This window comes from Heptranchias perlo, chromosome 21, assembly GCF_035084215.1.
Source record: "Heptranchias perlo isolate sHepPer1 chromosome 21, sHepPer1.hap1, whole genome shotgun sequence".
Lineage (NCBI taxonomy): Eukaryota > Metazoa > Chordata > Chondrichthyes > Hexanchiformes > Hexanchidae > Heptranchias > Heptranchias perlo.
Window position 1 is genome coordinate 49,247,233 of NC_090345.1, and position 23,745 is coordinate 49,270,977.

The following is a 23,745-nucleotide window of genomic DNA, read 5'->3' on the forward strand; positions in this document are numbered from 1 at the left end:
AATCTCTCTCTCAAGCCCTCTCTCTCAATCTCCCTCTTTATCTCAATCTCCTGTCTCTCTTTCTCTCAATGCCCCCTCTCACCTGCCTCTCTTTCAAATCTCATGGAGGTAACTTTAACCCTCAAGAACGGGTGGGTTGGGGGCAGGTGGGAGTTAAAAATAGTTGTTTTTTGGGTTGCGACCGCAACCCGGCTTCACTTCCGGATTTAACGTGAGCGGGTAAAACATGGGCTTCCCACTGGAAATGTAAAGTCTGAAAATGTTGAGATTGCGACCCAAATAAAAACTATTTTCACCTCCTACCTGCCCTCAACCCACCCGTTCATGGGGGTTAAAATCACCCCCCCCTCTCTCTTTCAGACACCCTCTCTCTCTCGAACCCTCTGCTATTTATCACTTTGAAACCTCCTTTCCCAATCAACTCTCTCTTAACCACCGTTCTCCCCAACTTCCCTTTGAACTCCCCATCCCTAAACCTCCCTCTCAATTCCTCGTCTTTCAACCCCTCTCTCTTTCTTTATCTGTCTCTATTTCACAGGTGTTAGAAATTAGAATCTGTTTCATAGGTGTAAATTATTAGCAATGACCTTTTCTTACTGTCAACCAAACACTGGTGAGATAATTAGTTGGCTTTAAAATTCAATTTTTTAAAAAATTGAACCAACTGTAAATGAAGACCCTCTCTCCCCGTGCTTCCCACCCACTTCTCTCTCTGATCCCCATCTCTCGCATGCTCAACAACTCTCAGGGGGTGAAATTGCTCTTTGGTGGTAATGCAAAACGGGCGATTTTTACACCCCGCCCAATTTTCGTTTCCATTGAAAAATGGGCTGCCAATTCATTATGGCCCATTTTGCGCTACCGCTAAGTTCATCCCCTCGATATCTGACCACTGTCTCTGTTCTCTGTCAGCTTAATGCACTTTTTGATATTTATAGAATATCAAACAAAAGCTACAGCAGCTATGTAATTAGGACACTTCAAAATTATTTGAAGACAAGCTACTGATGAAGAAAGTGGCAGAATGAAAGAAAAATATTCCATCAGTACAGTTGACTAAACAGTACTGATGCATCTTTGGAAATTAGGCAGACTGGACATGCTCAGACTACACAATCCAAATTCAGCTCAGAGAGTCACCCCTCTGAGCAAAAATATCACTTTTAAGCCCAGGCATTTAGGAAAGGCTGAAGCCCTCAAGTAAAAGCTTTAATGACAGTATTAAAATACACAAAAGGGAATTCATTAGGTACATTTAATCATGTTATTGTATTTTTTTTAAAAAAGCATTTTTAAAGATTTTTTTGTTTTGTTTAAGCCCCATTTTAGATGTTAGAAATTCCAGTTACTGGTAAAAAATGGTGGATGAAAATAAATTTCAGAAAGCATTTTAAGTGATTTGTGTGAACCTGGTGCAATCAGAGTGATGAGTTTACATAGGTAAACCTGATTTAAATGTGGACAAAGAAATTTACAATGGGAAAAGTTGGCACAAAAATAGTGACAAATCATGACAACAGGAAGTAAGATCTGCAGACAAGCAGCACCTGCAGGCGTAAGATTTTTAATAAGATGCGAGTCAATTTGATGTGCGTTGCATTTGGGGAGCTATGACTGTGTAGTCTTCAGGTGAAGTGGGGTTAGAAATTATAAATTATGTCCTTATTTTTATATTTCCATTATAAATTCCTTTATAATAGAAACTGCCAAATAAAACATGTCATGCTGTAATTACACTCTCCTGTCAGTAGTGGTGTTGCAAAGCCCACATTAGCAGAAGGGTGTGAAATGTTTACAGATGCAGTTTCCATTATAAATATGGAAAAAGGAATTTATAATGGACGAAGTTGACAGGAAACGCATGCAGATTTAAGATTTTTAATATATTATAGATAGATAGATACATAGATAGATAGGGCTCAAGCTTCCTCAGGGGTTCTGCTAGACTCTTGCCATAATTCCAGCAGGAGTCTGGCTGAATCCATTAGAAAACAGCAGGGAGCAGGTTGCACTGGGTCCCCTCCATTTTCTGGATTTTCCATCAGCCTTGCAAGGGCCTGCTCCTTACAAAGCCAATGACGTCAAGTCCCAGTAATAGGGATTCGCTATGCCAGGAGCTCCTGCTTCCTCACTCAGTCATCACCAGGAATATGACAGAAGACTGATATGTTGAGAGAGATGAGCTGCACCAAACTCCAGATGGATGCATGTGCACCCCATTGGTGTGATCTAGGTAAGTGAAGCGGCCTAGGCCCCTAAAGACTGACAATTTTTTTTAAAAATCTGGATCCAAGCGGCCACACAATATGGCCTGTGCACCCTCGATACAAATGGTGGGCAGGCACCAGATTTTTCAGCTGCATAGGGCAGGCGGACACCAGAGATGCTTCCATTTGGCATGGGCATCTGCTGGCCTTAAGCAAATTAGGTGCACTCCCACTGACCCCGCAAACTTTGGGATCATAGCCCTTGGATCTTTGGGACCTTGATCATTCACAAAAGAAAAGCAAAATAATGAACTGCAAAAAGTTAACTATTTCCTTTTCACAATGTTGAATTTATAGTTTGTACCTGTTTTGAATTCCACTTGAATCAAGTTTTACTCCAAAATAGACTGCACCAAGAAACAATCCCAGGAGACTATTTATAAATACCTGCAATGAGATTACAGACGTAATGTAAAACCATTTCAGCAGAGATCTGTACAAAATTCACATATATATTTAATTGGTGTTCATGTCAGTTAGTGTGCAATTCCTCTCACCTCAGCAATAGATGCGTGTGGGTTTCGGATAAGATTCTTAAATATCCGGTTACTAATCCAGAAAAGTTGATGAAAGAAAGTTGTTGTATAAGTAACCGATAGCATTTGTAGTTCTTTAATTTCCCTATCATCTCTGTTTCCTTCTATCTTCTTAAGCATCTCCACTGTGTCTTGATATTGCCTTGATTTCATATAGGCTTCAGCCAGCTTCTCTGCAATAGCTTTTTCCTTTTCCACATCATTGTAATCTGAGGTTGAGTTTTCTGCAACTGAAAGAATGAGCATCTCCATAAACTTAGCATCTCCATAAACTTATCAACACACTCCAGTACCGTATTTCTACTGGTACAAGCCTAGTGTGGATTGGTATTAGTGAGCATTATTTAATGACAACATGCAATTAACTAGTTCTGTGAGGGAGGGTTTAAACTAATTTGGCAGGGGGATGGGCACCAGGATGAAATATTAGAAAGGAGAAACGAGGTGCAGAGAGGACTGGGAGGGACAAATGGAAATAGAGTAAAGAATAGATCAGAAATAGGAGGAGTCAGACAGGGGACGAATTCAAGGCAGTCTAACATGAGTTTGGAGTGCATATGCGTAAATGCACGTGGCGTGATAAATAAGGTTGGTGAGCTGCAGGCTCAAGTCGCCACATGGTACTATGTTAATGTGGCAATAACAGAGACTTGGATCAAAGAAATGAAGGATTGGGTACTTAATATTCCTGGCTACAAGGTATTCAGGAAAGATAGGGAAGGAAAGAAAGGGGGAGTGGCAGTATTAATCAAAAAAACTACTATAGTACTGGAAAGGGATGATGTAGTTGAGGGGTCAAAGACAGAATCTATTTGGTTAGAATTAAGGAACAATAGAGAAGCTATTACGCTATTGGGTGTATACTATAGCCCACCAAATAATGGGAGATAGAGGAGCAAATCTGCAGGCAAATTACAGAAAGGTTCAAGAACTACAGAGTAGTGATAATAGGGGACTTCAATTATCGCAATACATACTGGGACAGCAACAAGTGTAAAGGGCAAAGAGGGGGAGGAATTTCTGAAATGTGTACAACAGAACTTTCTTGAACAACGTGTTTCCAGCCCAATGAGGAAGGAAGCAGTGCTGGATCTAGTCCTGGGGAATGAAGTGGGGCAAGTGGAGCAAGTTTCAGTGGGGGGGCATTTAGGAAACAGTGATCATAATATCATTAGGTTTAGAATAGTTAGGGAAAAGGTCAAGGAACGATCAAATGTAATACTTAACTGGAGGAGGGCTAATTTTAGTGAGTTAAAAAGGGATCTTGCCTTGGTGATTTAGAATCAAAAATTGGTAGGCAAAATAGTAATTGAACAATGGAGGAGATGGTTCAGGTAAAAAGTAGACACAGTCCCACAAGGGGAAAAGGAAGGGAATCCAAAGCTAGATGACTAAAGATATAGAGATTAATATGAAACAGAAATAGGAGGTTTATGAAGAATGTTAGGTTCATAATTTAGTAGAGAACCAAGCTGTATACAGAAAGTACGGATGAGATCTAAAAAAGGAAATCAGAGGGGCAAAGGAAGAGAATGTGAATAGATTAGCGGCTAACATAAAAGGGAACCCAAAAGTCTTTTATAAACGTATAAATAGTAAAAGGGTAGTTAAAGGAAGGATGGAACCAATTAGTGACAAAAAAGATCATCTTGTGTAGGCAGAGGGCATGGCTGAGGCACTAAATGAATACTTTGCATTCATTTTCACGAGAGGAGAGGATGCTGCCATTGTAGCAGTAAAGGCGGAGGTAGTAACGGTATTGGATAGAATAAAAATAGATAAAGAGTAGGTACTTAAAAGATTGGCAATACTCAAAGTAGAAAAGTCACATGATCTAGATGGGATGCATCCTCGATTACTGAGGGAAATAAGGGTAGAAATTGCAGAGGCTCTGGCCACAATCTTCTAATCCTCCTTGGATATGGGTACGGTGCTAGAGGATTGAAAATGGTACACCACCTGTTCAAAAAAGGGGAGAGTGATAAACCCAGCAATTACAGGCCAGTCAGCCTAATGTCGGTGGTGAAGAAACTTTTAGAGATAATAATCCGGGACAAAATTAATTGGCACTTGGAAAAGTATGGGCTTATAAATGAAAGACAGCAGTGATTTGTTAAAGGAAAATTCTGTATGACTAACTTTATTGAGTTCTTTGGTGAAGTAACAGAGAGGTTTGATGAGGATAAAGCAATTGATGTTGTGTATATGGACTTTCAAAAGGCATTTGATAAAGTACCACATAATAGACTTGTTAGCAAAATTAAAGCCCGTGGGATTAAAGGGACAAAGGCAGCGGAAATACAAAATTGGCTAAAGGACAGAAAGCAGAGAGTAGCGATGAATGATTGCTTTTCAGACTGGAGGGAAGTATACAGTGGCGTTCCCCACGGGTCAGTATTAGGCCCACTGCTCTTTTTGATATATATTAATGACCTAGACTTGAGTATAGAGGTACTAATTTCAAAGTTGGCAGATGACACGAAACTCCAAATGTAGTAAACAATATGGAGGATAGTAACAGACTTCAGGAGGACATAGACAGACTGGTGAAATGGGCAGACACATGGCAGATGAAATTTAACACAGAGAAGTGTGAAGTGATACATTTTGGTAGGAAGAATGAGAAGAGGCAATATAAACTAAATGGTACAATATTAAAGGGAGTGCAGGAACAGAGAGTCCTGGGAGTGTAGGTACACAAATCTTTGAAGGTGGCAGGACAAGTTGAAAAGGCATATGGGATCCTGGGCTTTATTAAAGAGGCATTAAGTACAAAAGCAAGGATGTTAAGCTAAACCTTTATAAAACACTGGTTAGGCCACAGCTGGAGTATTGTGTTCAATTCTGGGCACCACACTTTAGGATGTCAAGGCCTTAGAAAGGGTGCAGAAGGAATTTACTAGAATGGTCCCAGGGATGAGGGACTTCAGTTATGTGGAGAGACTGAAGAAGTGGGGGTTGTTCTCCTTAGAACATAGAAGGTTAAGGTGAGATTTGATAGAGGAATTCAAAATCATGAATGGATTTGATTGAGTAAAGAAGGAGAAACTGTTTCCAGTGGCAGAAGGGTCATTAACTAGAGGACACAGGCTTAAGGTGATCGGCAAAAGAGCCAGAGGTGACATGAGGAAACTTTTTTTTGCAGCAAGTTGCATTGATCTGGAATGCACTGCCTGGAAGGGTGGTGGAAGCAGATTCAATAGTAACTTTCAAAAGGGAATGAGATAAATACTTGAAGGGAAAAAATTTACAAGGCTATGGGGAAAGAGCAGGGGAATGGGACTAATTAGACAGCTCTTTCAAAGAGCCAACACAGGCATGATGGGCCGAATGGCCTCCTCCTGTGCCGTACTGTACTGTAGGATATATAGTGCTTCGAACATAAAAGAGCATTCCCAGGTGGCTTCACAAAGAAAAGCAGGCATCGATCCTTTGTGACATGATTAGGAGAGGTGACTGTGTTTTGGGGATGTTTTTAAAACTGGAAAGAGGTAGAAAGATGGTAGGGATTGCGGAAGGTGTTCCAAAGAATAAGATCTGTACAGTTGAAGGGTCTGCCACCAAATGCAAGAAAATGCACAGCAAATCAGAAGACCAGAAAATGCAAGAGGGGATTTAAGGCTGGATAAAATTTCAAATATAGGGTGGGCTCAAGAGGGATTTGTAGGAGGGATGTGGATTTTAACTTTAATCCACTGAGGAATAGGGAATAAATGTGACTTAGTGCAGAACAGGGTGTTGGCCTTTATTTGGCTGCAGCTTTTTAAAGCTTGCTGCCAGAACTGTATATCCCTTCCTTCCAATGGTGGTAAACCTGCATAGCAAATGAAGGCACTGGAATGAAATTGTAGAGGGTTAGCAGCAGATTCATGTTGGTGTGCAGTATTCACCTTCCATCGCTTACCCACCAATGAGAGGAGAATTCAGTCTGTAGTGTATATAGTCTCACAGGAGACTTATTACAAAAATTTAGGCATATAGTATAAGAGGAAATTTAGCAGTGGTTCAGTAATGTCCTTTAGGGAAGGATACCTGCCGTCCTTACTCAGTTTGGCCTATATGTGACTGCAGATCCACAGCAATGTGATTGATTCTTAATCGCCCTCTGAAATGGCCTAGCAAGCCACTCAGTTGTATAAGCTCGCTAAAAAAAGTCATAATAAAAATAAAACCGGACGGACCACCCGGCATCGGACCACTAGGCACCGGACACGACAAAGGCAAATCAAGCCCAGTCGACCCTGCAAAGTCCTTCTCACTAACATCTGGGGACTTGTGTCAAAATTGGGAGAGCTGTCCCACAGACTAGTCAAGCAACAGCCTGACATAGCCATACTCACAGAATCATACCTTTCACCCAACGTCCCAGACTCTTCCATCACCATCCCTGGGTATGTCCTGTCCCACCGGCAGGACAGACCCACCAGAGGTGGCGGTACAGTGATATACAGTCAGGAGGGAGTGGCCCTGGGAGTCCTCAACATTGACTCCGCACCCCATCAAATCTCATGGCATCAGGTCAAACATGGACAAGGAAACCTCCTGAAGATTACCACCAACCACCCTCCCTCAGCTGATCAATCAGTCCTCCTCCATGTTGAGCACCACTTGGAGGAAGCACTGAGGGTAGCAAGGTCACAGAATATACTCTGGGTGGGGGGCTTCAATGTTCATCACCAAGAGTGGCTCGGTAGCAACACTACTGACCGAGCTGGACGAGTCCTGAAGGACACAGTTGCCAGACTGGGCCTGCGGCAGTGGTGAGCAAACCAACACGAGGGAAAAACCTACTTGAACTTGTCCTCACCAATCTACCTGTCGCAGATGCATCTGTCCATGACAATATTGGTAGGAGTGACCACCGCACAGTCCTCGTGGAGACGAAGTCCCGTCTTCGCACTGAGGACACCATCCAACATGTTGTGTGGCACTACCAACGTGCGAAATGGGATAGAGTCAGAACTGATCTAGCAGATCAAAACTGGGCATCCATGAGGCACTGTGGGCCATCAGCAGCACCAGAATTGTATTCCAGCACAATCTGTAACCTCATGGCCCGGCATATTCCTCACTCTACCATTACCAACAAGCCAGGGGATCAACCCTGGTTCAATGAGGAGTGCAGAAGAGCATGCCAGGAGCAGCACCAGGCGTACCTAAAAATGAGGTGCCAACCTGGAGAAGCTACAACTCAGGACTACAAGCATGCTAAACAGCGGAAGCAAGATACTATAGACAGAGCTAATCGATTCCACAACCAACGGATCAGATCAAAGCTCTGCAGTCCTGCCACATCCAGTCATGAATGCTGGTGGACAATTAAACAACTAATGGGAGGAGGAGGCTCGGTAAACATCCCTATTCTCAATGATGGCAGAGTCCAGCACGTGAATGCAAAAGACAAGGCTGAAGCGTTTGCAAACATCTTCAGCCAGAAGGGCCGAGTGGATGATCCATCTCAGCCTGCTCTCGATAGCCCCACCATCACTGAAGCCAGTCTTCAGCCAATCCGATTCACTCCACGTGATATCAAGAAACAGTTGAGTGCACTGGATATAGCAAAGGCTATGGGCCCCGACAACATCCCGGCTGTAGTGCTGAAGACTTGTGCTCCAGAACTAGCCACACCTCTAGCCAAACTGTTCCAATACAGCTACAACACTGGCATCTACCGACAATGTGGAAAATTGCCCAGGTATGTCCTGTCCACAAAAAGCAGGACAAATCCAATCCGGCCAATTACCGCCCCATCAATCTAATCTCAATCATCAGCAAAATGATGGAAGGTGTTGTCGACAGTGCTATCAAGCGGCACTTACTCACCAATAACCTGCTCACCCATGCTCAGTTTGGGTTCCGCCAGGACCGCTCGGCTCCAGAACTCATTACAGCCTTGGTCCAAACATGGACAAAAGAGCTGAATTCCAGAGGTGAGGTGAGAGTGACTGCCCTTGACATCAAGGCAGCATTTGACCAAGTGTGGCACCAAGGAGCCCTAGTAAAATTGAAGTCAATGGGAATCAGGGGGAAAACTCTCCAGTGGCTGGAGTCATACGTAGCACAAAGGAAGATGTTAGTGGTTGTTGGAGGCCAATCATCTCAGCCCCAGGACATTGCTGCAGGAGTTCCTCAGGGCAGTGTCCTCGGCCCAACCATCTTCAGCTGCTTCATCAATGACCTTCCCTCCATCATAAGGTCAGAAATGGGGATGTTCGCTGATGATTGCACAGTGTTCAGTTTCATTCGCAACCGCTCAGATAATGAAGCAGTCCGAGCCCGCATGCAGCAAGACCTGGACAACATCCAGGCTTGAGCTCATAAGTGGCAAGTAACATTCGCGCCAGACAAGTGCCAGGCAATAACCATCTCTAACAAGAGAAAGTCTAACCACCTCCTCTTGACATTCAACAGCATTACCATCGCCAAATCCCCCAACATCGTGGGGGTCACCATTGACCTGAAACTTAACTGAACCAGTCATATAAACACTGTGGCTACAAGAGCAGGTCAGAGGCTGGGTATTCTGCGGCGAGTGACTCACCTCCTGACTCCCCAAAGCCTTTCCACCAACTACAAGGCACAAGTCAGGAGTGTGATGGAATACTCTCCACTTGCCTGGATGAGTGCAGCTCCAACAACACTCAAGAAGCTCGACACCATCCAGGACAAAGCAGCCCGCTTGATTGGTACCCCATCCACCACCCTAAACATTCACTCCCTTCACCACCGGCGCACTGTGGCTAGTGTGTACCATCCACAGGATGCACTACAGCAAGTCGCCAAGGCTTCTTCGACGGCATCTCCCAAACCCGCGACCTCTATTACCTAGAAGGACAAGGGCAGCAGGCACATGGGAACAACACCACCTGCACATTCCCCTCCAATTCACACACTAAGCCGACTTGGAAATATATCGCCGTTCCTTCATCGTCGCTGGGTCAAAATCCTGGAACTCCCTTCCTAACAGCACTGTGGAAGAACCTTCACCACATGGACTGCAGCGGTTCAAGAAGGCGGCTCACCACCACCTTCTCAAGGGCAATTAGGTGTGGGCAATAAATGCTGGCCTCGCCAGCGACGCCCACATCCCATGAACGAATAAAAAAGTATGGATAAAAAGCCATAGAAACTGTGCAGCATAGATTCACCAGAATTATACCAAGGATGGGAAACTATAGATTTAAGAGACCTGTGAGACTGGGTGTTATTTAAACTTTTAGCAATGGTGTAAAGTGGGCAATATCGGATCGGCTGCCCTTTCTACACCCTGCTCGATTTTCCTTTCCATCAACTTCAATCTTTCCAAGTGGGCAGAGGAAATTCCTTCCCTTAATAGTAAGGAAAATATTAGTCTAATACCTAGTGCTTGACTATAGTAGGTGCTCCCTTGTCTTGCAATGGACATCTTGAGTGCTTGAGGAACTTGTCCAGCAAACAATCATTTCTTTCCCATCTGGTTCCTGCTCCATGTGCCTCTGAATCTTTCTTCCCTACCACCCATATAGCCATGACTGCATAAAATAATGCTGAGAGCAAATTTCTGGGATTCAATTTATTCAACTGAGATCATAAGGGTAAATTTTACAAGTTTGCGCTCCTGCCAGTTTTGTGCAGTGACAGTGTACATTGGGAATTTGTGCACAGAGATCAGTGTGTCTGCACAATTTTCCACCCATTGAAACTAATGAGCTCACTCATACATAGAATTACATAGATAGAGTCTACAGCACAGAAACAGGCCACTCGGCTCAACTGGTCTGTGCCGGCATTTATGCTCTACTCGAGCCTCCTCCCACCACTCTTCATCTAACCCTATCAGCATATCTTTTTATTCCTTTCTCCCTCATGTGTTATTCCAGCTTCCCCTTAAACGTATCTATGCTATTCGCCTCAACTATTCCTTGTGGTAGCGAGTTCCACATTCTTACCACTCTTTGGGTAAAGAAATTTCTCCTGAATTTCCTATTAGATTTATTGGTGGCTATCTTATATTTATGGCCCCTAGTTTTGGTCTCCCCCACAAGTGGAAACATTGGGGTAGAGCTTCTGCTAGATTGCACAGGTTTTATGTGCGCTATCCACCCGAACCAAAGCAAAAGATCGTGGGAAATTGCCGAAAATCAAGCGTAGGTTACATCAAGCATAAATTGAGTTTCTGCGATCTTTAACACAGTTTCAAAAATCATTGTGCTCAAAGCTGGCCCCCGCCCACAAAGCTGGCCATGCCCCCAGATCAAAGTAACGAGGATGGCGAGTTCCTCCGATTGCACCCGTTCGAGGAGGATCTTTAAATTAAGCTTGTTTTCTTAGGTACACAGGCACTAGTAGGCACATTTTAAATGTTTTTACATGTTAAAAAATACTTAATTTACTAAGAAACCGACAAGTGTACACCAGTGAAATTAGTAAATGGTTCAGTATTATTTTTTAAGTCATTTTCAGTCATTTAAAATCAGGTTACTCACAGGTGGAGGACTGGACACTTATTAAAAATGCTTATTTTTTGTGATAAACCCATTTTCAGCTGTATTATTAAAACTGTACCAGGTTACTACTCTTAACATCAATGAATATATTTTAATGCAAAAAAAAATGAAACAATTACGTTCTATTTCACTGCCAAATCGCACTGGTTCATGGAAGATTTTACGTTTGTGATTATGCAAATATATTTGTGATTATGCAAATACATTTTAGCAGAAACTTGAACTGTAACTGAACCAGTACAATTTCAATCACAATTTGCGTCCAATTTGCCGATTGTGCCCAAAGCAGAAACTCTACCCTATCTTCTCCACGTCTACCCGACCAATCCCTTTCATAATCTTAAAGACCTCTATCGGGTCACCCCTCAACCTTCTCATTTCTGGAGAAAAGAGCCTCAGCCTGTTCAGCCTTTCCTGATAAGTATATCCTCTCAGTTTGGTATCATCCTTGTGAATCTTTTTTGCACCCTCTCCACTGCCTCTGTATCCCTTCTATAATATGGAGACCAGAACTGTGCACATAACTCCAAGTGTGGCCCAACCAAGATTCGATACAAGTTTAACAAAACATCTCTGCTTTTCAATTCTATCCCTCTAGAAATGAACTCCAGTGCTTGATTTGCCTTTATTATAGCCTTATTAACCTGCGTCACTACTTTTAGTGATTTGTGTGTCTGAATCCCTAGATCCCTTTGCTCCTCTACCCAATTTAGACTCTTATTATCCAAGCAGTATGTCATTTCCTTATTCATCCTACCAAAATGTAATAACTCACGCTTATCTATATTGAAATTCATTTGCCAATTACACACCCATTCTGCAAGTTTATTAATGTTTTCTTGTATTTTGTTGCAGTCTTCCTCAGTATTTACTCTATCCCCCAATTTGGTGCCATCTGCAAATTTTGAAATTGTACGTTGTTCATGTAAATTGTAAACAACAGTGGTCCCAGCACCGATCCTTGTGGAACACCACTTCGCACTTTTTGCCAGTCCGAGCAGCTATCCTGAACTCATATTCGCTGTTTTCTGTTCTGCAGCTAACTTGCTATCCATTCTGCTACTTGTCCCAACTCCACATGCTCTGACTTTAGTCATGAGTCTACCATGCGGTACCCTGTCGAAGGCCTTTTAAAAATCCAAAAATATTACATCCACTGCATTACCGTTGTTTACAGATGTTTCTTCAAAGAATTCAATAAGGTTGGTCAAGCATTACCTTCCTTTTGAAATCCGTGCTGACTACTCTTTATTATATTTTCGTTTTTTAGATGTTTTGAGTAAAGATTCCATTATCTTTCCTACCACCGACAACAAGCTAACTGGTCTATAGGTCCCTGGACTTTTTCTATTTCCCCTTTTAAATGTAGGAACAACATTAACTGTCCACCGGTCCTCTGGCGCTATTCCCTTTTCTAATGAATTTTTATATATCTGTATTAGTGCCTCTGCTATTTCTTCCCTAACTTCTTCTAATATGCACGGATGCAATCCATCTGGACCAGGGGTTTCATCCTCTTTAAGTTTGATTAGTTTATCAATTATCTCCCCCTTTCTATCTTAAATGTCTTTATACCTTTTTCGATCTCTTCTTCCAATGTCATATCTAGCTTGTTAGTCTCGCTGGCAAATTCTGAGGCAAAGTAACTATTCAATACAGAGGCAAAGTAACTATTCATAAATTTTCCCTTAGTTACATGCTCAAAAAGTTAACCATAACGTTTTGTATTTGTTCTGTAAATGAAAAATGCATCTAAAACCTTCCAAAATTCTCTAGATTCTGGAAAGGTCGCAGTGGATTGGAAGGTAGCAAATGTCACCCCACTAGTCAAGAAGGGAGAGAGAGAAAACAGGGAACTACAAGCCAGTTAGCCTGACATCGGTCGTCGGGAAAAAGCTGGAATCCATTATTAAGGAAGTGGTAACAGGGCACTTAGAAAATCATAATATGATTAGGCAGAGTCAACATGGTTTTATGAAAGGGAAATCGTGTTTGACAAATTTATTAAGAATTTTTTGAGGATGTAACTAACAGGATAGATAAAGGAGAACCAGTGGATGTAATATATTTGGATTTTCAAAAGGCATTCGATAAGGTGCCACATAAAAGGTTGTTACACATGATAAGGGATCATGGGGTTGGGGGTAACATATTAGCATTGACAGAGGATTGGTTAAAGGACAGAAAACAGAGAGTACGGATAAACGGGTCATTCTCAGGTTGGCAGGCTGTAACTAGTGGAGTGCCGCAAAGATTGGTGCTTGGGCCTCAGCTATTTACAATCTATATTAATGAGTTAAGATGAAGGGACTGAATGTAGTGTATAAAAGTTTGCTGACGATACAAAGCTAGGTGGGAAAGTAAGCTGTGAGAAGGACACAAAGAGTCTGCAAAGGGATACAGACAGGTTAAGAGAGTGCTCAAGAAAGTGGCAGATGGAGTATAATGTGGGGAAATGTGAGGTTATTCACTTTGGTAGAAAGAATAGAAAAACAGAATATTTTTTAAATGGTGAGAAACTACTAAATGTTGGTGTTCAGAGAGACTTGGGTGTCCTCGTACAAGAAACACAAAAAGTTAGTACGCAGGTACAGCAAGCAATCATGAAGGCAAATGGCATATTGGCCCTTATTGCAAGAGGGTTGGAGTACAAGAGTAAGGAAGTCTTACCACAGTTAGAATCATAGAATAATAGAAGTTTACAACATGGAAACAGGCCCTTCGGCCCAACATGTCCATGTCGCCCAGTTTATACCACTAAGCTAGTCCCAATTGCCTGCACTTGGCCCATACCCCTCCATACCCATCTTACCCATGTAACTGTCCAAATGCTTTTTAAAAGACAAAATTGTACCCGCCTCTACTCCTGCCTCTGGCAGCTCGTTCCAGACACTCACCACCCTTTGAGTGAAAAAATTGCCCCTCTGGACCCTTTTGTATCTCTCCCCTCTCACCTTAAATCTATGTCCCCTCGTTATAGACTCCCCTACCTTTGGGAAAAGATTTTGACTATCTACCTTATCTATTCCCCTCATTATTTTATAGACTTCTATAAGATCACCCCTTAACCTCCTACTCTCCAGGGAAAAAAGTCCCAGTCTATCTAACCTCTCCCTATAAGTCAAACCATCAAGTCCCGGTAGCATCCTAATAAATCTTTTCTGCACTCTTTCTAGTTTAATAATATCCTTTCTATAGTAGGGTGACCAGAACTGTACACAGTATTCCAAGTGTGGCCTTACTAATGTCTTGTACAACTTCAACAAGACATCCCAACTCCTGTATTCAATGTTCTGACCAATGAAACCAAGCATGCCGAATGCCTTCTTCACCACCCTATCCACCTGTGACTCCACTTTCAAGGAGCTATGAACCTGTACTCCTAGATCTCTTTGTTCTATAACTCTCCCCAACGCCCTACCATTAACGGAGTAGGTCCTGGTCTGATTCGATCTACCAAAATGCATCACCTCACATTTATCTAAATTAAACTCCATCTGCCATTCATCGGCCCACTGGCCCAATTTATCAAGATCCCGTTGCAATCCTAGATAACCTTCTTCACTGTCCACAATGCCACCAATCTTGGTGTCATCTGCAAACTTACTAACCATGCCTCCTAAATTCTCATCCAAATCATTAATATAAATAACAAATAACAGCGGACCCAGCACCGATCCCTGAGGCACACCGCTGGTCACAGGCCTCCAGTCTGAAAAACAACCCTCTACAACCACCCTCTGTCTTCTGTCGTCAAGCCAATTTTGTATCAATTGGCTACCTCACCTTGGATCCCATGAGATTTAACCTTATGTAACAACCTACCATGCGGTACCTTGTCAAAGGCTTTGCTGAAGTCCATGCAGACCACGTCTACTGCACAGCCCTCATCTATCTTCTTGGTTACCCCTTCAAAAAACTCAATCAAATTCGTGAGACATGATTTTCCTCTCACAAAACCATGCTGACTGTTCCTAATCAGTCCCTGCCTCTCCAAATGCCTGTAGATCCTGTCTCTCAGAATACCCTCTAACAACTTACCCACTACAGATGTCAGGCTCACCGATCTGTAGTTCCCAGGCTTTTCCCTGCCGCCCTTCTTAAACAAAGGCACAACATTTGCTACCCTCCAATCTTCAGGCACCTCACCTGCAGCTGTCGATGATTCAAATATCTCTGCTCGGGGACCCGCAATTTCCTCCCTGACCTCCCATAACGTCCTGGGATACATTTCATCAGGTCCCGGAGATTTATCTACCTTGATGCGCGTTAAGACTTCCAGCACCTCCCTCTCTGTAATATGTACACTCCTCAAGACATCACTATTTATTTCCCCAAGTTCCCTAACATCCATGCCTTTCTCAACCGTAAATACCGATGTGAAATATTCATTCAGGATCTCACCCATCTCTTGTGGTTCCGCACATAGATGACCTTGTTGATCCTTAAGAGGCCCTACTCTCTCCCTAGTTACTCTTTTGCCCTTTATGTACTTGTAGAAGCTCTTTGGATTCTCCTTTGCCTTATCTGCCAAAGCAATCTCATGTTCCCTTTTTGCCCTCCTGATTTCTCTCTTAACTCTACTCCGGCAATCTCGATACTCTTCAAGGGATCCACTTGATCCCAGCTGCCTATGCATGTCATATGCCTCCTTCTTCTTTTTGACTAGGGCCTCAATCTCCCGAGTCATCCAAGGTTCCCTACTTCTACCAGCCTTGCCCTTCACTTTATAAGGAATGTGCTTACCCTGAACCCTGGTTAACACACTTTTGAAAGCCTCCCACTTACCAGACGTCCCTTTGCCTGCCAACAGACTCTCCCAATCAACTTCTGAAAGTTCCTGTCTAATACCATCAAAATTGGCCTTTCCCCAATTTAGAATTTTAACTTTTGGGCCAGACCTATCATTCTCCATAGCTATCTTAAAACTAATGGAATTATGATCACTGGTCCCAAAGTGATCCCTCACTAACACTTCTGTCACCTGCCCTTCCTTATTTCCCAAGAGGAGATCAAGTTTTGCCCCCTCTCTAGTCGGGCCATCCACATACTGAATGAGAAATTCCTCCTGAATACACTCAACAAATTTCTCTCCATCCAAGCCCCTAATGCTATGGCTGTCCCAGTCAATGTTGGGAAAGTTAAAGTCCCCTACTATTACCACCCTATTTTTCTTGCAGCTGTCTGTAATCTCCTTACATATTTGCCTCTCAATTTCCCGTTGACTATTTGGGGGTCTGTAGTACAATCCTATCAAAGTGATCTCTCCCTTCTTATTTTTCAGTTGTACCCATATGGACTCAGTGGGCGAACCCTCGGATATATCCCCTCTCACTACTGCCGTGATGTTCTCCCTAATCAAGAATGCAACTCCCCCTCCTCTCTTACCTCCTGCTCTATCTTTCCTATAGCATCTGTACCCTGGAACATTGAGCTGCCAGTCCTGCCCCTCCCTTATCCATGTTTCAGTAATAGCTATAACATCCCAGTCCCATGTACCCATCCATGCCCTGAGTTCATCTGCCTTGCCCATCAGACTTCTTGCATTGAAATAAATGCAGTTTAATCTAGACTTCCCTTGGTCTTTGCCCTGCTTTCTCAGACCATCTGTCTGGTCATGTTTTGTACACTCTCCCTTACTGCCTTTTGTTTCTGTCACCACTTTACTTCCCACTGACTTCCTGCATCGGTTCCCATCCCCCTGCCACATTAGTTTAAACCCTCCCCAACAGCACTAGCAAACACTCCCCCTCGGACATTGGTTCCAGTCCTGCCCAGATGCAGACCGTCCAATTTGTACTGGTCCCACCTCCCCCAGAACCGGTTCCAATGGCCCAGGAATTTGAATCCCTCCCTCTTGCACCATCTCTCAAGCCACGTATTCATCCTAGCTATCCTGTCATTCCTACTCTGACTAGCCCATGGCACTGGTAGCAATCCTGAGATTACTACCTTTGAGGTCCTACTTTTTAGTTTAACTCCTAACTCCCTAAATTCAGCTTGTAGGACCTCATCCCGTTTTTTACCTATATCGTTGGTACCTATATGCACCACGACAACTGGCTGTTCACCCTCCCCCTCCAGAATGTCCTGCAGCCGCTCCGAGACATCCCTGACCCTTGCACCAGGGAGGCAACATACCATCCTGGAGTCTCGGTTGCGTCCGCAGAAACGCCTGTCTATTTCCCTTACAATCGAGTCCCCTATCACTATAGCTCTGCCACTCTTTTTCTTGCCCTTCTGTGCAGCAGAGCCAGCCACGGTGCCATGAACCTGGCCGCTGTCACCTTCCCCTGGTGAGCCATCTCCCCCAACAGTATCCAAAACGGTATACCTGTTTTGGAGGGAGATGACCGCAGGGGACCCCTGCACTGCCTTCCTACTCTTCCTCTGTCTGTTGGTCACCCATTCACTATCTCCCTCAGTAATTTTTATCTGTGGTGTGACCAACTCACTGAACGTGCTATCCACGACTTCCTCAGCATCGCGGATGCCCCAAAGTTTGTCCATCCGCAGCTCCAGAGCCGTCAAGCGGTCAAACAGTAGCTGCAGCTGGACACACTTCCCGCAGGTGAAGGAACCAGGGACACAGGAAGGATCCCTGAATTCCCACATCCCACAAGAGGAACATGACACGGGTCTGGGATCTCCTGCCATGACTTAACCCTTAAATTAGCTTAACAACAACTACAATGTCAAGAAAAAAAAAGGAAAGAAAAACTACTTGCCAGTCACCAGCCAATCACTTACAGTTGTACAGGGCATTGGTGAGACCTCATCTGGAGTACTGCGTACAGTTTTGGTCTCCTTATCTAAGGAAGGATATACTTGCCTCAGAGGCGGTGCAACAAAGGTTCACTAGATTAATTCCTAGGATGAGAGGATTGTCCTATGAAGACAGGTTGAGCAGAATGGGCCTATACTCTCTGGAGTTTAGAAGAATGAGAGCTGATCTCATTGAAACATATAAGATTATGAGAGGGCTTAACTGCTGAGAGATTGTTTCCCTTGGCTAGAGAGTCCAGAACTAATGAGCATAATCGCAGGATATGGGGTCGGTCATTCAAGACTGAGATGAGGAGGAATTTCTTCACGCAGAGGTTTGTGAATCTTTGGACTTCTCTACCCCAGAGGGTTGTGGATGCTGAGTCATTGAATATATTCAAGGCTGAGATGGATAGATTTTTGAACTCTAGGGGAAATCAAAGGATATGGGGATCGGGCAGGAAAGTGGAGTTGAGGTCAAAGATAGCCTCAACCATAAAGATTGAATGGCAGAACAGGCTTAAAGGGCATATGGCCTACTCCTGCTCCTATTTCTTATGTTTTTATGTTCCTATGTTTAGTTTTACGAGGAACAATTCATTTATTTGTCTGAAATATCACCATATATACCTGGGCTTTCATGGTTAGAACTCATTGCAAGCTGTTGGTTTCCTTTATTATTAATGATAACTGCAGTGGAGTCTCCATTAATGACATCTAAAAAGAAATCAGCTGGGTTGTTGAAGGTCTCGCACTGATAGCCTGAAATAAGAAATACAGCACAAATATTTATATTCTAGATTCTCATTACAGTATCAAGTATCTCTGGAATTGAATCAGATTTCTTTTTTCCCTCTTCACCCCTCTCAGGCCTTTCAGTGGAAAGTGGAACTTTCAAGTTTGGTGGGGGTGTAAAACAGATCAGTCACCCCGCCTGATTTTCCTTTCCACTGAAGTTACCTTGCCCCTTATTGAAGCTTCCGCATCTTGCTTGTTACCACATGCCCCACCCAAACTGTCGCAGTGTCAGTGTGACAATCAATACCAAATCACACCTTCGTCACTCCCCCTACTCTTCTGGTACCTTCTCCTCCTTTGAGAACCGTAACTTGTTCTACCCCCCTCACCTCTCCTGTAAAATCATCGTTGACTACCGTTCCCCAAGCTCCACTCCAAGTTTCTCACTGAGATATTCTCCCTGCTTTCCTGCCTCACCTCTGCACTAAGTGAGTCTTCATTCTTGGTGATTTCAATATTCATCTCAGCTCCCTTTGCCATCTCCTCTCTGAATTCACTGACCTCTTGTCCTCCCTAAACTTCTCCCTCTTTATAAACATTCCCATGTATTCATATTCATGGACACCCCCTTGACCTTGCCATCTCCCTTGGCCTCTCTACTCATATTGTCTCGATCACAGATAAGGACATCTCCGACCACTTCCTTGGATCTTCACTACTCGCATCCCCCTACCTTTTTCCAACCACACTTCCTTCTGCATCCATCCCTGGAAAAAAACACTCCCCCAAGTCACTTACAACTGCACTTTCTAAATCCCAACTGCCTAGCCCTCCATTCACCACGATACTTCTGCAGCCATTCAATCTGTTCAACCACTCCCTCACATCTACCTTTGATGCTGTGTACCCGGTAAAGCCTTTATTCTCTCCCATTCAGTTGATTACATAAGAACATAAGAAATTGGAGCAGGAGTAGGCCAATCGGCCCCTCGAGCCTGCTCCGCCATTCAATAAGATCATGGCTGATCTGATCCCAACCACAAATCTAAAGAACACAAGAAGTCGGAGCAGGACCCGGCCACATAGCCCCTGGGCCCTCTCCGCCACCCACAGGGCATTGACCGATCCGAACTCAGCTTCATGTCCAATTTCCTGCCCGCTCCCCATAACCCCTAATTCCCTTTACTTCTAGGAAACTGTCTATTTCTGTTTTAAATTTATCTAATGATGTAGCTTCCACAGCTTCCTGGGGCAGCAAATTCCACAGACCTACCACCCTCTGAGTGAAGAAGTTTCTCCTCATCTCAGTTTTGAAAGAGCAGCCCCTTATTCTAAGATTATGCCCCCTAGTTCTAGTTTCACCCATCTTTGGGAACATCCTTACTGCATCCACCCGATCAAGACCCTTCACAATCTTATATGTTTCAATAAGATCGCCTCTCATTCTTCTGAACTCCAATGAGTAGAGTCCCAATCTACTCAACCTCTCCTCATATGTCCGCCCCCTCATCCCCGGGATTAACCGAGTGAACCTTCTTTGTACTGCCTCGAGAGCAAGTATGTCTTTTCTTAAGTATGGAGACCAAAACTGTATGCAGTATTCCAGGTGCGGTCTCACCAATACCTTATATAACTGCAGCAATACCTCCTTGTTTTTATATTCTATCCCCCGAGCAATAAAAGCCAACATTCCGTTGGCTTTCTTGATCACCTGCTGCACCTGCATACCAACTTTTTGATTTTCTTGCACTAGGACCCCCAGATCCCTTTGTACTGCAGTACTTTCCAGTCTCTCGCCATTAAGAAAATAACTTGCTCTCTGATTTTTCCTGCCAAAGTGCATAACCACACTTCCTTCTGCATCCATCCCTGGAAAAAAACACTCCCCCAAGTCACTTACAACTGCACTTTCTAAATCCCAACTGCCTCGCCCTCCATTCACCACGATACTTCTGCAGCCATTCAATCTGTTCAACCACTCCCTCACATCTACCTTTGATGCTGTGTACCCGGTAAAGCCTTTATTCTCTCCCATTCAGTTGATTACATAAGAACATAAGAAATTGGAGCAGGAGTAGGCCAATCGGCCCCTCGAGCCTGCTCCGCCATTCAATAAGATCATGGCTGATCTGATCCCAACCACAAATCTAAAGAACACAAGAAGTCGGAGCAGGACCCGGCCACATAGCCCCTGGGCCCTCTCCGCCACCCACAGGGCATTGACCGATCCGAACTCAGCTTCATGTCCAATTTCCTGCCCGCTCCCCATAACCCCTAATTCCCTTTACTTCTAGGAAACTGTCTATTTCTGTTTTAAATTTATCTAATGATGTAGCTTCCACAGCTTCCTGGGGCAGCAAATTCCACAGACCGACCACCCTCTGAGTGAAGAAGTTTCTCCTCATCTCAGTTTTGAAAGAGCAGCCCCTTATTCTAAGATTATGCCCCCTAGTTCTAGTTTCACCCATCTTTGGGAACATCCTTACTGCATCCACCCGATCAAGACCCTTCACAATCTTATATGTTTCAATAAGATCGCCTCTCATTCTTCTGAACTCCAATGAGTAGAGTCCCAATCTACTCAACCTCTCCTCATATGTCCGCCCCCTCATCCCCGGGATTAACCGAGTGAACCTTCTTTGTACTGCCTCGAGAGCAAGTATGTCTAGTATGGCCCCCATCTTTGCACTTTAAAGTCCAAGACTTGCGCATTTCTGGTGTACAATGTGTTTAGCCATCCCTCACCAGACCAAGCACAATCGGACTTCACTGTCATCTGCCAAAACTGCCCACTACTCCAGGATCATCTTGGAGAACAATGATAACTTTCAGCTTCTTTTCTGCATTACCAACTGTCTCTTTAAACCCCTCTCCCCTTTCCCCTCCACCCTTACCTCCAACAACAAGTGCGAGTATCATAGAATCATAGAGCACAGAAGGAGGCCATTCGGCCTATCGAGCCTGTGCCGGGAGTAGCTCATGGACTTCTTTGTCGTTAAGACTGAGACCATCCATTCAATTGCCTCTTCCCCTTGCCCACCAAGCCAAGCCTGCCCCGTGGATTCCCCCGGCCGTAGCCCTGAAACCACATCTTTCTCTAGTTTATCTATGTTCCTATCTCCCTTCATGCCTTCATTGTAAATTGTTCCCAGTCTTCAGCTACTGTCCCCCTCCCTTTCAAAACCGACGTCATCACCCCCTCCTCGAAAAAAAACATTCTTGACTCCTCTTTGCACACTACCATCCCATCTGAAATTTTCTTTTCCTATCCAAAGTCCTTGAATATGTTGTCACCTTCCAAATCTCTGCCCATTTTTCCCATATCTCCACGTTTGAATCTTTCCAATCAGGTTTCCATCCCTGCCACTGCACCGAAACAGCACTTATCAGTCACAAATTTAATCCTCTGTGACTGTGACTATGGTGATTTATCCCTCCTTGTCCTTCTTGACCTGTCTGAAACCATTCACATGGTCCAGTACATCATCCTCCTCCAACGCCTCTCCTCCATTGTCCAGCTCCATGGGATTTCAGACCGCATCTCCGGTTATCCAGCCATACCTCAAAACCTTCCCTAGCCATTGACTCAGGCTGAATCAGACTGTTCACAATCTTGGCATCCATTCGACCCCAAGCTAAGCTTCCGGCTCTCTATCCTCTCCATCTCAAATACTGCCTACTTCCATCATCATGACATCATCTGCTTCCACCAGTGCCTCAGTCCATCTGCTGCTGAATGCCTCATCAATGCCTTTGTCACCTCCAGACTTGACAATTCCAATACTTTCCTGGCTGACCTCCCATCCTCCACAAACTTCAACTCATCTAAATCTGTGCTGCCCATATCCTATCCTGCATTTGGTCCTGCTCAACTATCACCCCTGTCCTTTTTGATCTACAATGGCTCCTGGTACCCCAATGCTTCCAATTTAAAATTCTTATCATCATGTTTAAATCCTTTCATGGTCTCACCCTTCCTCCTCTCTTAACCTTCCCCAGCCCGACAACCCACCCCCCCCCAAACTCATTATTCTCTGACTCTGGCCATTTGAGCATCCCCCCCTCCCTTCGCCCCATGCTCACCAATTCCTTGGCTAAACCCCTCCACATTTCCACCTCCCTCTCCTCCATTAAAGCTATCCTTATAACCCACCTCTTTGATCAAGATTTTGGTCACCCCTGATAATATTTCCTTCTTTGGCTCAGCATCCATATATTTTTTGCAAATGATACTGCATAGTGTAATGGCAGTATGGAAAAGTCCATTATCTGCATCTGCAAAGTAATTTTTGACAGATCTGCAGTCCCCTCTGGAGCACATGCCACCCCCAGGGGCATCTGCAGAGAAGGCCTCCTTCCCAGAGGTCTGCTCTTAAGAGTCGTATGGAGATCCTGGGCTCAGTTGCAGAGGTATGGTAGGAGGCAGAGATGAAGGACATGTCATCCTCAATGACCAATCAGTCCTGCCCCTGCCCCCAAGCATCCCGCTCAAAGGATTCATTCTGAACCAGAAGGCGAGCAAACCCAGGCAGGCACCACAGCAGCACAAGTTGTGCCTGCATTTTCAGGGAACCTGACGCTGTGAAACTAGGTAATGAGCAACTCCCTTCCAGGAATCCCTCAGTGAAAGGCAACAGACTACCACCTCACTTATTTCCCTCACTAGAGTAGCACTTAGAAGGAGCAGCAGATTAAGTTCAAAGTTCCCCAAGGGGAAAAGACAGAGAAAGAAAAAGTAGATCAGACAAGAAGTACGTTGAATTGGACATAATTGCAAGGGACATTGATGTTGGTGTTTTCTTACATGGCCTCTGCCTTTTATGCTGGAGTATATGCCTGGATATGTTCACGGTGGGCAAGGGATAGTGTGGATCTATCATATATGGGGTGGGTGTATCAGTCCAGGAGGAACTTGATCCCCCTGGGGTTTTGACCTTTTAAATAAAGAGGTTT

The 23,745-nt window shown here is 44.1% G+C and overlaps 1 protein-coding gene across 1 annotated transcript in view; it reads right to left on the reverse strand.

The window, feature by feature from the left end:
• Nucleotides 1-23,745, reverse strand: part of LOC137340253 (broad substrate specificity ATP-binding cassette transporter ABCG2-like) — a 192,241-nt gene that overhangs the window by 62,912 nt on the left and 105,584 nt on the right. The window contains exons 7-9 of the mRNA XM_068002671.1: nucleotides 18,706-18,816; nucleotides 2,765-3,033; nucleotides 2,572-2,654 (exon numbers count right to left, since the gene is read on the reverse strand). Coding sequence (XP_067858772.1) covers nucleotides 2,572-2,654; nucleotides 2,765-3,033; nucleotides 18,706-18,816 — 463 coding nt within the window. The remainder of the gene's footprint in view (nucleotides 1-2,571; nucleotides 2,655-2,764; nucleotides 3,034-18,705; nucleotides 18,817-23,745) is intronic.